Below are 12,945 nucleotides of genomic sequence, written 5' to 3' on the forward strand. Positions count from 1 at the left end.
TATATCATGATGATTTAAATCTGGCTCAACACTAAACCGATGTTTCCTCCCATTAAATGTCCATCTACACCATCCAGCAGAACCAGAACCAACAAAAACAATAAAAGCTTTACACAAATTGAAAAACTTTTTTTTTATTATGTCAATTACAGCAATGTGTTTTTACTTGAGGTCATTTGGGATTTTTGTCTTTGTTCATCCTTAAATACATAATCTTGATGCTGATAGGCAAAACATGAAGATTTCTCATGGAAATATAAATTAGCTTCAAATCATATTGTTCAATTTACGTTCCCATAACATGCTACGAGCGTTGAAGCGCTGCCTGCGTGTCTGCGATCTCAGCTGGATATAGTCGAGTGAAGAAGTCGGGTGAGCACTGAACTAAACTAAAACAATAACAACCATCGGCAGGGCCGTGATGACACTTTCATCCTCACTGAGACAACGACGTCTTCAGGGGAGGAATCTTTCAGCTACTGTGGCGCGACTTTCCAACAAAACAAAAAAAGACGACACATGAGACAACTTTGTCCATTTACAACGGCCAGGAAGAGAAAATACAAAACACTGCTGCATTCTTATCATCTTATGTAAAGATCTGAGTCAGTTTCATGCATGCTGACATATTAAAGTTGTGTCATGTGTCATTGTCAAATCGAGGACAACCGGTTTGGTGATTTGTTGGCTGTAAAAGTTGACAAAACATCAGATGAGTGATTTGCTCCACTTTGGGGCAACATTGCCGTCGTCTGCGAAGTGCAACAGACCTGAATACATTCCACCATTCACCGTGTGAGGAAACCAATCGATCCAGCTCGTCGTTTTGGCAGTTTGTTTTAAAGTGCTGTGAGAACACTGGGCCGTATGAGCGAGATTAAAAAAATCATTTTCAAGACGGACATCATTTTAAGGAGACGACAACGCCATTCCCATCATTTGACAATTACCTGCTGACGCCGGATAAAGAGAGAGAGCAAGTACAAACGGATTGAGATTTAGACCTAAGGAGTAGCTGTCGGGCTGCACATCCAATCATAACCATACATATACCTACCACACGCATATACAGTGTTCCTGAGGACCAATTGTCGCGGTAAATAACCGCCATTTTCATTTTTGTTTCCCAAACAAAAATATGCCAAAAAAAGATATATTCTACAATATAATGACAACGAAAAAATTTAAATCAAACATACATAGTCTGCAAATCATGTATAAACTGAAGTAGGCGCCCATCGGGAGAGACGTGGGAACTGGCTTCATCTAGTTTGTACTCTATTCAGCGACATGCATTAAGAGACTCTGGAAACATCCGGAAATCTAAACAACCAAGTGGGGAAAATACGGAACGAAAGCTTCACCAAGTTTCCCTAACCCTAACTGATACGTGATTGCCTTCTGCAATATATCAGCTTTCCAAAAGTAACGGAGCCCTAAGCTTACTGTTTTGGGTCAAGTAATGACACGTCTCGCATATATTAACTCATTGTCATTTACAGTTTCCTTTTTTGCAAGGCTGGCTAAAAATCGAGGCTCAGTTCAGTTCATCAGACAGATGGAAGATAAAAAGAGTTCCCTCCTCAAATCCAGAAAAGGCAGTTGGGACAAGCAGACTTGTTTTGAGTGAATAAAACCACCACAAAGGTCGTCCTCGGCGCCTTGGTGAGTCCAGAGTGTCGGATTACCAGGAAGAGCTCCACAGCGTCCACATGGCTCACTTCATCAGCACCTCCTGCAACACACGGGACAGAGATGAGCAACAAGCAGTGACAGGGATGAGTCAACAGCTGACCAGACTGTCCTGGGATGGATTCAAATCCTAAAAAACTTTTCTGTTTATCAAATATACAGTCTTGACTCAATAATCCGACACTAAATGTAAAACCTTCTTCTATGTCGGATTGTCCAGACGGAGGTCCAGATACGAGGAGGGCTTGATGCTGGAAGGAGTTGTTCATTCTTGTTCATAGTTGTTATAATAACTAGTAGGGCTGGTCCCAGTAGAACTTTCTGCTCTCTGGATATTCAGGCCCAATTAATGATGAATATCAGAACATTCAGTGCGGTCGGGGGACACTTCCACCCCGGGGCAGCGCTCTGACGGGGTGGAAGTGTCCAGAACACACAGGCAGTACTTGGCTGCTGATGCTAGTTTAGTTAGCGCTCACACTTCTGTTTCCTCCATCGGTGGCGGCGGGGGAGTGGCAGATACGCTCCACCGTTACCATCCATGTTTACTTCCATAAACACTGAGCACGCTCGCTGCGTGTGACGTCGTCGTGTCCTCTTCTGCGCATGCGGGACACTTTTGGCTCGTATGAAGTTCACACAGCAGATCACATACAAGTCGCATTGAAGTGGAAACGTGAAGGAAGTCACAAAGAAATCCTCATTGAGCATCAAGTCCTGCAGTGTGAACGTAGCCAATCTGTGGGATTGTTCAGTCAGATAATACGCCGTCATCCTGATTGGTGACATTAAATGTCATGTCGGAGTCACAATCCAAGGCTGTCGCTATGTTAAGGCTGTTTTTATGGGTTCTGTTGGTTTTTCCTAAAACCTGTCAGATAGCAGGTTTAGGATTGTTAAGGGTCGATTATGGAGTCACGACTGAACATGTTGAAGTGACAGTAGCTCCTTCTTGCCTTCAAATGGCAGGTCTCTGTGAATCAGTCTCTGCTGCTCTGAGCCTGTCCGCTAACCTTCAACTCTGCTCCGCAAAACTAGTCTGAGCAGCAAAATGAAAAAGCTGTAATATTTGAGGTAATTCAGCTAAACACGCTCAAGCCTGAAACCGACTCTGAAGAAGAAGGTTTTGTATTTCACATGTGCCGTCTACAACATTAGCAGTAACACACAACACGAGCCTCTGGTTTAATGTGCAGTGATGTCAGATCAGGGCTCATGATTCCTCCTTTTGAAACCCAAAACACAACATGTCTGTTCTTCACTGCTGCTCTGATACAGAATAACCCACGACCCACACTGACAGGACGCCTCCGTACGTTTGTGTTTGAATCTGTGCTTCTGAGGTTGTCATTCGTACACTTGATCAGTGCCAAGGCAGAAACACTCAGCCATGACACTGACAAAAATAAAAAGATTAACAAAAGTTTGACATTTTCATGTTTCAAGGTTCTAAAATATTAAACATGAGATTTTCTGCTTTGTGCTGCCTTAACGTTATGCTGTCGTCTAATGGTGGCTCCACGTTTGTTTTCTAATGTTTTATGAACGTCATGATTAATTGATAAAATAATCAGCTGGAAAAATAAATAAAAACATTTGCTGCATCCCTGGAGTTGTCTTGCTTTGATGTAGTAGGACAGATGAAACTCATTACACATGGCACACAGGCATATAGAGATATTTGTTTAGCATTTAAAAATCTTACTGAATTTAGTTTCATGAAAGCATCTCCAAAATGTTTTATGAGCTACATAAAGCAGCTTTGTTTCCCCTTAGTGAGAGGGCAGCTCCTAAATACTCAGTTTGGGTGTTTGTTGGTACATTTCAACCCTCAAAACATAAAGTCACCTGACTGTGGAGGTACACACAAGTCAACTGGACAGCAATGATAAGCACAGTTCTGAAAGTGAAACGACATCCAGAGCTGCCGTTAACTTATCAGCCCTCTGAGGGAGACTCCTAAAATACTAATACGATTGTTTTATCTCTGAACGACCAGTTTCTGAACATGCACAGTGATACCAACACATTCACAATAAGCTGCTAGATGATGTGTGTTCATTAATAGGTACCACACAAACACACACTGGACGTCTCACCTGAGTCTCTTTTGGCTCTTGAGTCGGCGGTTCCTCAGCCTTCACCTCAGCAGGAGAGGCTGTGCTGGCCTGCAGGCTCCTGGTCACCGGGCCACCCACCCGTTCCCTCGTCCGGAGGGAGAACCGCTCCTCTTTCTTCAGCTGCTGCTGCTGCTGCTGCGGTGGCTGCGGTGGTGATTTGGCCTCTGCTAACCTCTTGGGCGCTGCCTCTTTGCCCATGCGCTGCATTCTCACACCGGGCCGCTGTGCAGCGTCGCCGGGAGCGTCCTGGGCCGACGGGGTGGGAGGTAGAGACTGAACTTGGCCCTTCTTGGGTTTTTTGCTCGCACGGACCGGTGCTGGGAATGAGGCGGGCCTCTTGAGTCGTCTCACGGTAGCAGCAGTTTTTCCTTTTCTCGTCTGGAAGGATTCGGAGCCGGCTGTAACGGAGCTGCGAGCTCGGGTCTTTCCCAGAGGTTTACGGCCCGGCTCGGCCTGCGTTTCACAGTCTGAAGCTTTCTTCTTAACACTTGTGTTTCTGTCCACCACAGACGCTGCCTCCTTCTTCACCTCTGCGAGACCCTTTTTGCCCTTTTTAACAACAACAGGCTTCATGGGACAGCTGACGGCCATATGTTTGTTCAGACTTGCGGGGTAAGTAAACTCCCGGCTGCAGTGGGGGCAGACGTTGGAGGCCTGCTCTTCTTCAGCTTTGATGGTGGCCTTCTTCGCAGTCGTGGCGGCTTTATTTCTCTGTGAGATGGCTTTCTGGACCAGCTGGTTTTTCTTCTTACTGAGGGCAGTCATTTTTGTTTTAGCAGTTTCTTGACTAAAGTTAAGTCTCTTTGGCTGACCCATTCTACGGAAAGCACTGTGGCCTGCAGCGGCGGCGGCGGCTGTGGGTGACACCACTCCGTTGGGACTCTTCACTATTTGCTTGAGGGGGATGGGGTTTTTCTTGGGAGTGTAACGCTTCTTATCACTCGCATTGGCACAGGCCAGGATGTGCTTGTGCAGTTCAGGCATGTTGTCAAAGCTGTTGCCACACTTGGTGCAGCGAATGGCAGTGCTGAAAGTCTGTGGTATGTTGTGGGTGGTGAAGTTAGTAGCCGAGGCCACAGAGCCAGCATGGGAACGGCTGTGATAAGGGAATGGGGGTGGTTTGTAACTGGGGTAGTGTTGATTAATGCCGAGGCGGACGTCGGGGCCTTTAGGCTTCCCTCCTTCTGAAGCCATGATTTTTATTGTAGTGTAAAGCTCCTCGTTGGGGTCCTCGGCCCCGTCCTCCGCGTGGTTCCCGTTCACATCAGGCTCTTCTTTTGCTAACTGAGAGTCACTGGGTGGAGCATTGTCATCAGACGCCTCTGGTGCTGGCGTCGAGGGGCTGCTCTCCTCTTTGGCTCTGGATGGGTCTGTGTAATTCTGTGGCCTCAGCTTGCCACTCTCTACAGTAGTATGAGAACACGCCTCGTTTGGGTGCAAATCCTTTTGGTGCTGCTGGAGGTTACAGAGGAAGGCGAACTCTTTGGAACAGACGGAGCACACAAAGATCTGGCCCACTCCGTGTAGTGTGGTCCGGTGAGCCAGCAGCGCCGGAGCTTCACCAAACAGCTGAACACAAAACTCACACTTGAAGGGCCAGTCCGCCGCGTGCTCCGCGATGTGTCCGCTGAGCTCTTTGATGGAGCTGAACGGCTCCTCGCAGACGTTACACACAAAGGTCTTGCAGTACGTCGAGTCGACTTCCTCCGCCTCAGACGTTTTCTCGTCAGGTGGTTTCTCAGAAGCAGCAGGCTGAGAGGAAGAGCCGACACCGTCCTCATCCTGAGGTGTGTGATTCATAACCGGCAGCTCGTCCACACTGTGCTGAGGCTCTTCCTTTATCTTAATCTGAAGTAGAGGCTGTGAAACTAGAGATGGAGGCGAATCATGTGAAGCAAGAGGAGGAGATATTGAGGAAGATGATGACTCTGGTTGGGACGAGAGAGCAGCAAAGTCAGGTTTCAAAGATTTCTCTGTTACTGAGACAACGTCTTGGTTCAGTTTGCCGTTTAGCAGGCTAGCTGCAGCCAGAGAAACATCATCTTCTGTAGTGGGCACATCTACTGATGCAGGCCCCGGAGGGCTCGGTGTCGCTGTACGATTAGCGGGACCTTCAAGTGGAGTGTTTGGGGAATCCAGTGGCTCAGAGATATGGTCCTCCTCTTCATCTTTGTTTTCCTCAGCAAAGAAGTTCTCCTCCGAGTCCGACAGGGACTTCTGTTCAACTGATCTCGGAGACATCTTTGGTGAGAGAACGGGAAGAGGTCTCAGTGCAGACGAGTCTGAAGGCTGGGAAAGAGGAGAGCTTGGCATGGCTGGTGGAGACGGTATAGTAGGTAGCACAGGTGGAGGCGGCGTCGGGGACGTCACGCTGCAGGTACCAGGTGAGGAGGGATTCATGGTGACGGGGGTCAGGGAGGGCGGAGAGGGGTGGGCCGAGTCTGACGCGACATTGGGAGAGCGGGAATGGAAACAGCTTAGGTTAGTCAAGGTGAGGGAGCTGTCCTCTCCCGGCAGAGTCAGACCAACATACTCGTTCATTAGCACCTTTTCAAGCATACTGGTGTTGGGCTTCCTCTTCTTGACGAGCGGCTGCGGCGCCGGATTCCCCTTTGATTCGGGCTCTGCAGCGGCCTTTCGATGCAAGCTCAGATCAAGGGCTGAGTCCCCGTGCACCTTGCTCAAGCTGTCACTCCTCCTACTGACAAAGTTTGACAGATCCAAGGGCTGCTGATTACAGGAGTTTCCTCCGCTGCTGGAGGGCGGCTGGTTTCCAGAGGGGCTCAGGGTGTCCCGCTCGTCTTTGTCCAGCACGCTCTCAGGAGGCGACACGCTGTGGCTCTCCAGCTTTGGCACCTTCAGGGTGTAGGAGGTCGACACCTCCGCTTTACAGCTCTCGGCTTTACAGGCAGGACTGAGCTGTGGAGACGACGGTGGTGAGGCGGTTCTTCTTTTGAACTTCCCTGACGCCCCTTGCAGCTGCGTGACGGACAGCGGCGAGGCCAGTCTATGGCTTTCTGTGATCAGGGTGATGGCGGATTTCTGTATGTCCTGTGTCTGGAGGAGCTGTTTGAGCTTCGGCGAGAGGTAAACCGTTTTCTCTCGCTGAAACGCTGATGAATCTGTGGCCTGCTGAAACAGTCCTCCCACTAACAGGTTGGATGAGGAAGATGAGGAGGATGACGAAGACGACGCCGTTGTTTCGGTCTCCACTTTAAGGCTGGGAACAAGTGGGGGGGTGGATGTTCTCCTTTTGACGGCTGACTGCCCCGTGTTGGGGATCTGCTTGCCTGCACTTGTCCTCCCCTCCACCTTCAGAGCCTGACTGATCTGATTCGGACTAATTATGACCGTGTCCAAACCAAACAGAGCCGCAGACCTCGAGTCCACCTCTATCACCTCACAGCTGCTCACCGAGCTGGTGGACACAATCTTGCCATCGATGTAAAAGCTCAAATTCTCAGAGATGTTTTTGGATATGTCGACTGCGTAATCGTCCCTGTCCGCCTCGTCCTCTGTGTCGGCGCTGGGCACGTAGACGAGGGGCGGGCTGGTGCTGGGGGACTCATCGGGTTGCTGCTGCTGCTTCTGCTGCTGCGCCGACGCCTCCTGCAGCAGCATGCCTTTCCTGCGAACTCCCTTTGGTAACAAATGCCGTTCGTGTATCCTGCGCTGGTGTCTGCGCATGTTGGTGTGTGTGCCAAACGCTTTATTGCAGTACTTGCAGGGATGGAGCTCCTTTGACTCCCCGTTCTCATCTAATATAAAGGGACGGTCGGCGTGAGGCCCCAACTCCTTTCTCTGCATCTCAGAGTTGTGCAGATGTCCTCCTGTAAACTGGGACCCTATGGCTATATAGTGACTGGTTGGACTGGTGCAGTCAGGACTAGAATCGGTCTGCACCACAGGACTGAGCAGACCGGCGGCTCCAGCCAGGGAGCCGGGCCTTTTCTTCAACCCGCTCTCGTGCCTCCTCTCATGCCGCCGCCGTCCCACCTGCGAGCCGAAGGACTTGTTGCAGTACCGGCACTTGAACAGTTGTGCTTGCTGGTTGCTGATGGCGTGAATGTGTAGATGGCGCTCCAGACCCTGCCTGGTGGAGAAGTGGCGCTCACAGTGCGGACAGGGATACGATTCTCCTTGTGGATCACCTTCAAGGTCAACCTCAGGGTCAAGATCAAGATCGGCCTCGGCCTCTGGTTCTTGCCCTGCAATAGAGGAACGCTCCACCTTTACCTGTGAGTCCTTATGGCTCTCCTCAGCACAGGGTAGCGATGGACCGGGCTTCTTGTTTTGCATGGCATCGGTTGAAGGCTGAGCTGTTTGGTGCTGCGTTTCATGTGGATCTTGCAGCTCAACATCCTCCTCCTCCTCTTCTTCCTCCTCTTCCTCCTCCTCCTCCTCTTCCTCCCTGTTTCCGCTGTCCTTCATTGCTGCCGACATGTCCTGCACATCTGTGTAGTCAGTGCTTCCCAGGGGACGAGCTGCCTCCAGTTCCTGTGAGGTCCTTACGGATGACGGCCTCTCGTCCTCCTCCTTCTCCTTCACACCTGTAAACACGAGGAGGAGTTGTGTTCTCTCATCACAATCTTTCAGGAATTCCAACAAACAGGTCACACCTAAAAGCTATGCTAACTAACTGAAGACATATCCAGCTGCAAAGTGCTTGAAAACATCTGAATTTATTCTGACTGTACTTGGGAATAAGCCTACAGCTTACATTCTTCCCCATCCCACATCTCCTTGACGGTAGGTTTGGCTCCACTTGTTTTCTTGAATCCACCCAAACCAGCCTGCCTGGCTTTCTCCAGCAGCTTTCTTCTGGCTGCAAACACAAACACATCACTTTGCATTGGGCTCAATCAAACACAGGCTTACAGACAGAAAGCAGAGGAAAGTGATCAGTATGTTGTAGTATTTGCAGTTAACAGGCCCATGAGTTCTATGAACACAGTTTAAGTTTTCTACCTAACATTATTATCATCCAAACACACAACATGAAGCCTGACATTGTAATGACAATCATGGGTGTGCATGCATCACTAGTTTGGCGTTTGACTATTGCCGCATAAGATAAAGTCTCACAAGATGCCTAACATGACACTGCTTTGAATTTCAAAGCCTCCTCTGACTCAGGAGGCTTCCCTGCACCTCCCTGTCACTGGGTGTGTCAACAAGGTCACCTGACCTGGCCTACAAAGCCTAATTCATAGCAGAGAAGCACATGCTGCAGGTCAGTCATCTGACCAGCATGGTCAGAGGCATTCTGCTAAATCTGCAGCAGCAACACAGCTACAAAAACCTCTGTGTCACTTCACTCATCTAAGAGCAGTGGCTATTTCTGTCTTTTTTTAAAATCCAGAAGCGACCTACTCAACTATATCTTAGCTCAGTAACATGGATGACATTTCACATTAAGATGAAATGGGAACTTCATTGGCAGTGACTTTGCAGTACAATACAGGGCTGCCAAAAGTCACCACACTGCAGCACAGAAAGATGATGTGCTAGGGCTTATTGGCTGCAGGGTTACGTAGAAAATTAAACGAGCTGCGGCAAAATAAAGCCTTTGAGATGTAGCCCATAGTCCTCACTTTAATTTACATACTTCAGACGTTACGGGCAGAATTTCTGCATGTTGTCTATATATATGTATATATATATATGTGTGTGTGTGTATATAGCCCATGTTTAAGCATTATTGTAATTACATGTTAATAAAGAGTCACATCTGCAAGCATATGACTGATATATAAATATATGTGTTTACACAGACGTATTATTATCTTGTAATATTATACAACCACATGTGCAAGGCAAAGGTTATAGCAAACAGACATTATATATAACTTTATGTTGTTGTTTTTTTCCTTAAATCATTTGTCTTTGTGCTCCTGTGTCTCCTGGTCTCAGTTTATGGAAACACGATGTTCAAAGTTCATAATAACAGACGTGGATGTGGCACACGCCTGCCAGGCTGATTATATCTGATGACCTGACGGCTCAGCTGATGTAAACTCTGATTTTAACACCAATAACGATGCAAGTTTGGATTAAAGATGGAATCAGAGCCACCAGATGACGCTTCGTGGCGTTTCTTACTGGTTTTGTTGTGATGTTGTGTAAAGCCACGTCAAGTTAACGCCGTGAAACCAGAACCTGACACCACATCGACCCATTATAACACGGATTACCGGTTCTTCTCACCGATATGATCGGTTTTTAGTCATAATTCACAGCCCACAGTTTGCCATCTGCTGCTGCACACCGAGATGTCCGTGCGCTCAGACCTAGCCGTTTAGCCTCATGCTAGCATCCGACACCGAGTCTGACAACTCGACGAACTGGTTATTCTGGATCCGAACCTCGTACAGGCTCATTTTAAACTCTCTCGCTCAGATATAATAGCTATATTACAGGCTGTTATCCCGAACCAGCGCGGTACTGAGCCCGCGGTGGGGCAGGGGAGCGGGCTAGCTAGCTAACGTGCTAGGCCATCATCTGGTGGAGGCTCGCCGATGGATGGCTTTCATGCTTTAGGAACTCAAGGAAGGTCACATCCTCGACAACGTCAGGACCCAGAGGAGGAAAAGCTACCGAAAAGTTGCCCGGAGACTCGTTGAACAGCCACCCGGGGGCTTTTACGGCACAGGGGCGGCGTATCGACCGACACTTGGGGCTAAATCCGGCGGCACGGACGAGTTTTGGGTCGGGTGTGAAAGTAGAGAAAAGCCCCACACATCGCAGCCGTTAGCTTCCACTAGCCTTCCTTCATTCGCAGCTAGCTTAGCTCGTCCTGGCACAACTTCGACTGGGCAGCGAATCGGAAACGGGTCGCGGGCTCGGTTCGGCCCCACGCGTGAGCGGCACGGACAGCACGGACGAGCTGTAGAAAGTCATCAGCGGTAGGTAAGGCCTCACCTCGCTTCGCCCGGGGTGAGTTTCTCCTGCTCAGACTGCTGGCTCTTTCTTCCTCCAGTGCAGCTGTTATCTCGGGGTTGTCTTCCACCGTGTACCACACCAGCAGCTCCTCTCCCGGCCCGATAGGCTGCAACAGTGAGAGATGAGGCCGGCCGCCAATCACAGCGCGGCTTGCTGAGAGGCAGCGGGGATATTTGGGCTACTGTGCATCCTATCTGTCTGCACGGTTCTGACAGTGTTCGGCTCGGTCCGGGCGAGATCCGCCAACAATGTGGTCCTGCTTCAACACTAGAACTCACTTTATGAACACATCAGAGACACTAAACACACACACAGGGTCTGTTAGGAGGAAACACAGTGTCTGTATTAGTGTTGTATTTACACTGTTGTAATCCATTTACTGCTATTTATTATGTATTTTTTAATGTTTTGTAAATTATAATTCTTATTTTTACTCCAGGAAGACGAGCAGCCACTCAGTGGGAGCTGATGGGGATCCTAATAAAGAAAGAATAAAGTTTGGATGAATCTGTATGATCATAGACGGTTTGCAAATTCACACTGAACAAAAACACAAAGGCAACATGGGAATTATCTTGTTTTCAGACTAAAAGAAAAAGTTAAAAATCTCCCTTGTGTTGCTAGAAAAGGGTTCAGATCAGCTAATAATGCACATAAAGTTTTTTACTGATAACAAATTTAACAATTGAGTTAAACCCGTCAGGTGTGGCCTTAAAGGACGTGATTAGATAACAGAACCAGCACATTCCTCTGACCAGCGACTTTAAAGGGCAACCATGTAGATTTAATACTGCTAAGTATGCTCCGTCTATTGTTCAGTTAGTACACATGTTTAACAGCAGTCCTTCAATATAGTTCATCCAGACCATAGAACTATGTTAGAGAAGATGTGATGTGACAGGATCAGCTGTTTTCAGTGGTTCTGTTTACCTGTATTGCCTGTAATTAGTCTGGTTTAACAATATGCACACAAAAAACCTCATCTTGCACTGATTTTGACAAATATTGCAAAATGTCTCATCATTTAAGTCTCTTCTTTCAGTACTTTTTACTTACGTAGTACTTTTATACTTTTCTTTTACATATTTTATTTAGTATTTCTCAGATCTAGATTCTATATTTGTTCCTGTCTTGTTCTTATTTTGGTGGACCGGTCTCATTCACCACGCCAAAGTCCTCGTGTGTACGAGCTCACTTGGCAATAAAAAGCTTCTGATCTGATAGTTTTAGTGGAAATGATCATTTCAGCGTTTCTTTGCCACCAGCAGGACGTGATTTATGTTCTGGGGAATCCCTGCTGATGGTCTGTTGTTACACATCTTACTTTCTCTGTGATGTGGATCCTGAACTGGTCCATATTTGATCATATTTCTACAGAATGCTGAAGCCTTAGAGGTGTTTCTGTTATCTTCACTTTACATGAATGGGCTGGACCCGTCAGTTTGAGGTAACGGCACCGCCATCGACATCTAAAAGGACATTTAATACAGATTGAAGTGAAGCCAGACATTAAAGCTTTCATGAGGTCAGGAGTTACTGCAGGATGGTTGCATTTGACGGGTTTTGTTCTGGTTCACCCATTAAAATGCCACCGAGTGTGTATTAAAGTATTTTAACTGCTGGAAGGATTCATTAAGATCTTCTACTTCAGTAAAAGTTCCAGAACAACAGTGTAGAGCGACGCCACACATCTGGTATTCATCAATACGGATGCTTTATAATATTAGAAGTGGTTCATTTAATATCACACAGACTGCTTTAATGGGAAACTCAGGCATAAATTCTACCTTTACAAAGATAATAAAGCTCAGTTTTGACTGAATCTGTGATGGAGGTCATCATTTAACTACAGGTTTACTGGTGCTGGCAGCCTGCAGCGGTGCCTCCTGGACCGGATCATATCCTTTGATTTCTCCAACACATTTTACAAACATGAGGGAGGAAGATTTTTACAGAAGATCGATTTCTATATAATCAATATCAGGTATCGCAGCACAAAAGAAGCAGAACTGACTCTAACCGACTCTCAGAGATAAATAAAGTTAATGCCTCCATGACAGCGTCACTCATAAGTCAGCGTCATTATCTTTAAGGTGGAATTAATGAGGTGATAGATTAGATGATTAGGTGATTATTTTACATGCATAATTACTCACATCATGCTAAAACACATGTCCCTGAGCCACTTCCT

At 47.5% G+C, this 12,945-nt stretch overlaps 1 protein-coding gene across 1 annotated transcript; it reads right to left on the reverse strand.

Annotated features, from left to right (window-relative positions):
• Positions 1-114: 114 nt before the first annotated feature.
• On the reverse strand, positions 115-8,633 carry prdm2b (PR domain containing 2, with ZNF domain b). Its single transcript, XM_008289551.1, has 3 exons — positions 8,533-8,633; positions 3,792-8,362; positions 115-1,735 (listed from the first exon to the last, which is right to left on the reverse strand). The coding sequence occupies exons 1-3, from the start codon at positions 8,549-8,551 to the stop codon at positions 1,718-1,720; spliced, it is 4,608 nt and encodes a 1,535-aa protein (XP_008287773.1). The 5' UTR covers positions 8,552-8,633; the 3' UTR covers positions 115-1,717.
• Positions 8,634-12,945: the final 4,312 nt, after the last annotated feature.

This window comes from Stegastes partitus, unplaced genomic scaffold (assembly GCF_000690725.1).
Source record: "Stegastes partitus isolate 25-593 unplaced genomic scaffold, Stegastes_partitus-1.0.2 Scaffold14, whole genome shotgun sequence".
In the NCBI taxonomy this organism is placed as follows: Eukaryota; Metazoa; Chordata; class Actinopteri; family Pomacentridae; genus Stegastes; species Stegastes partitus.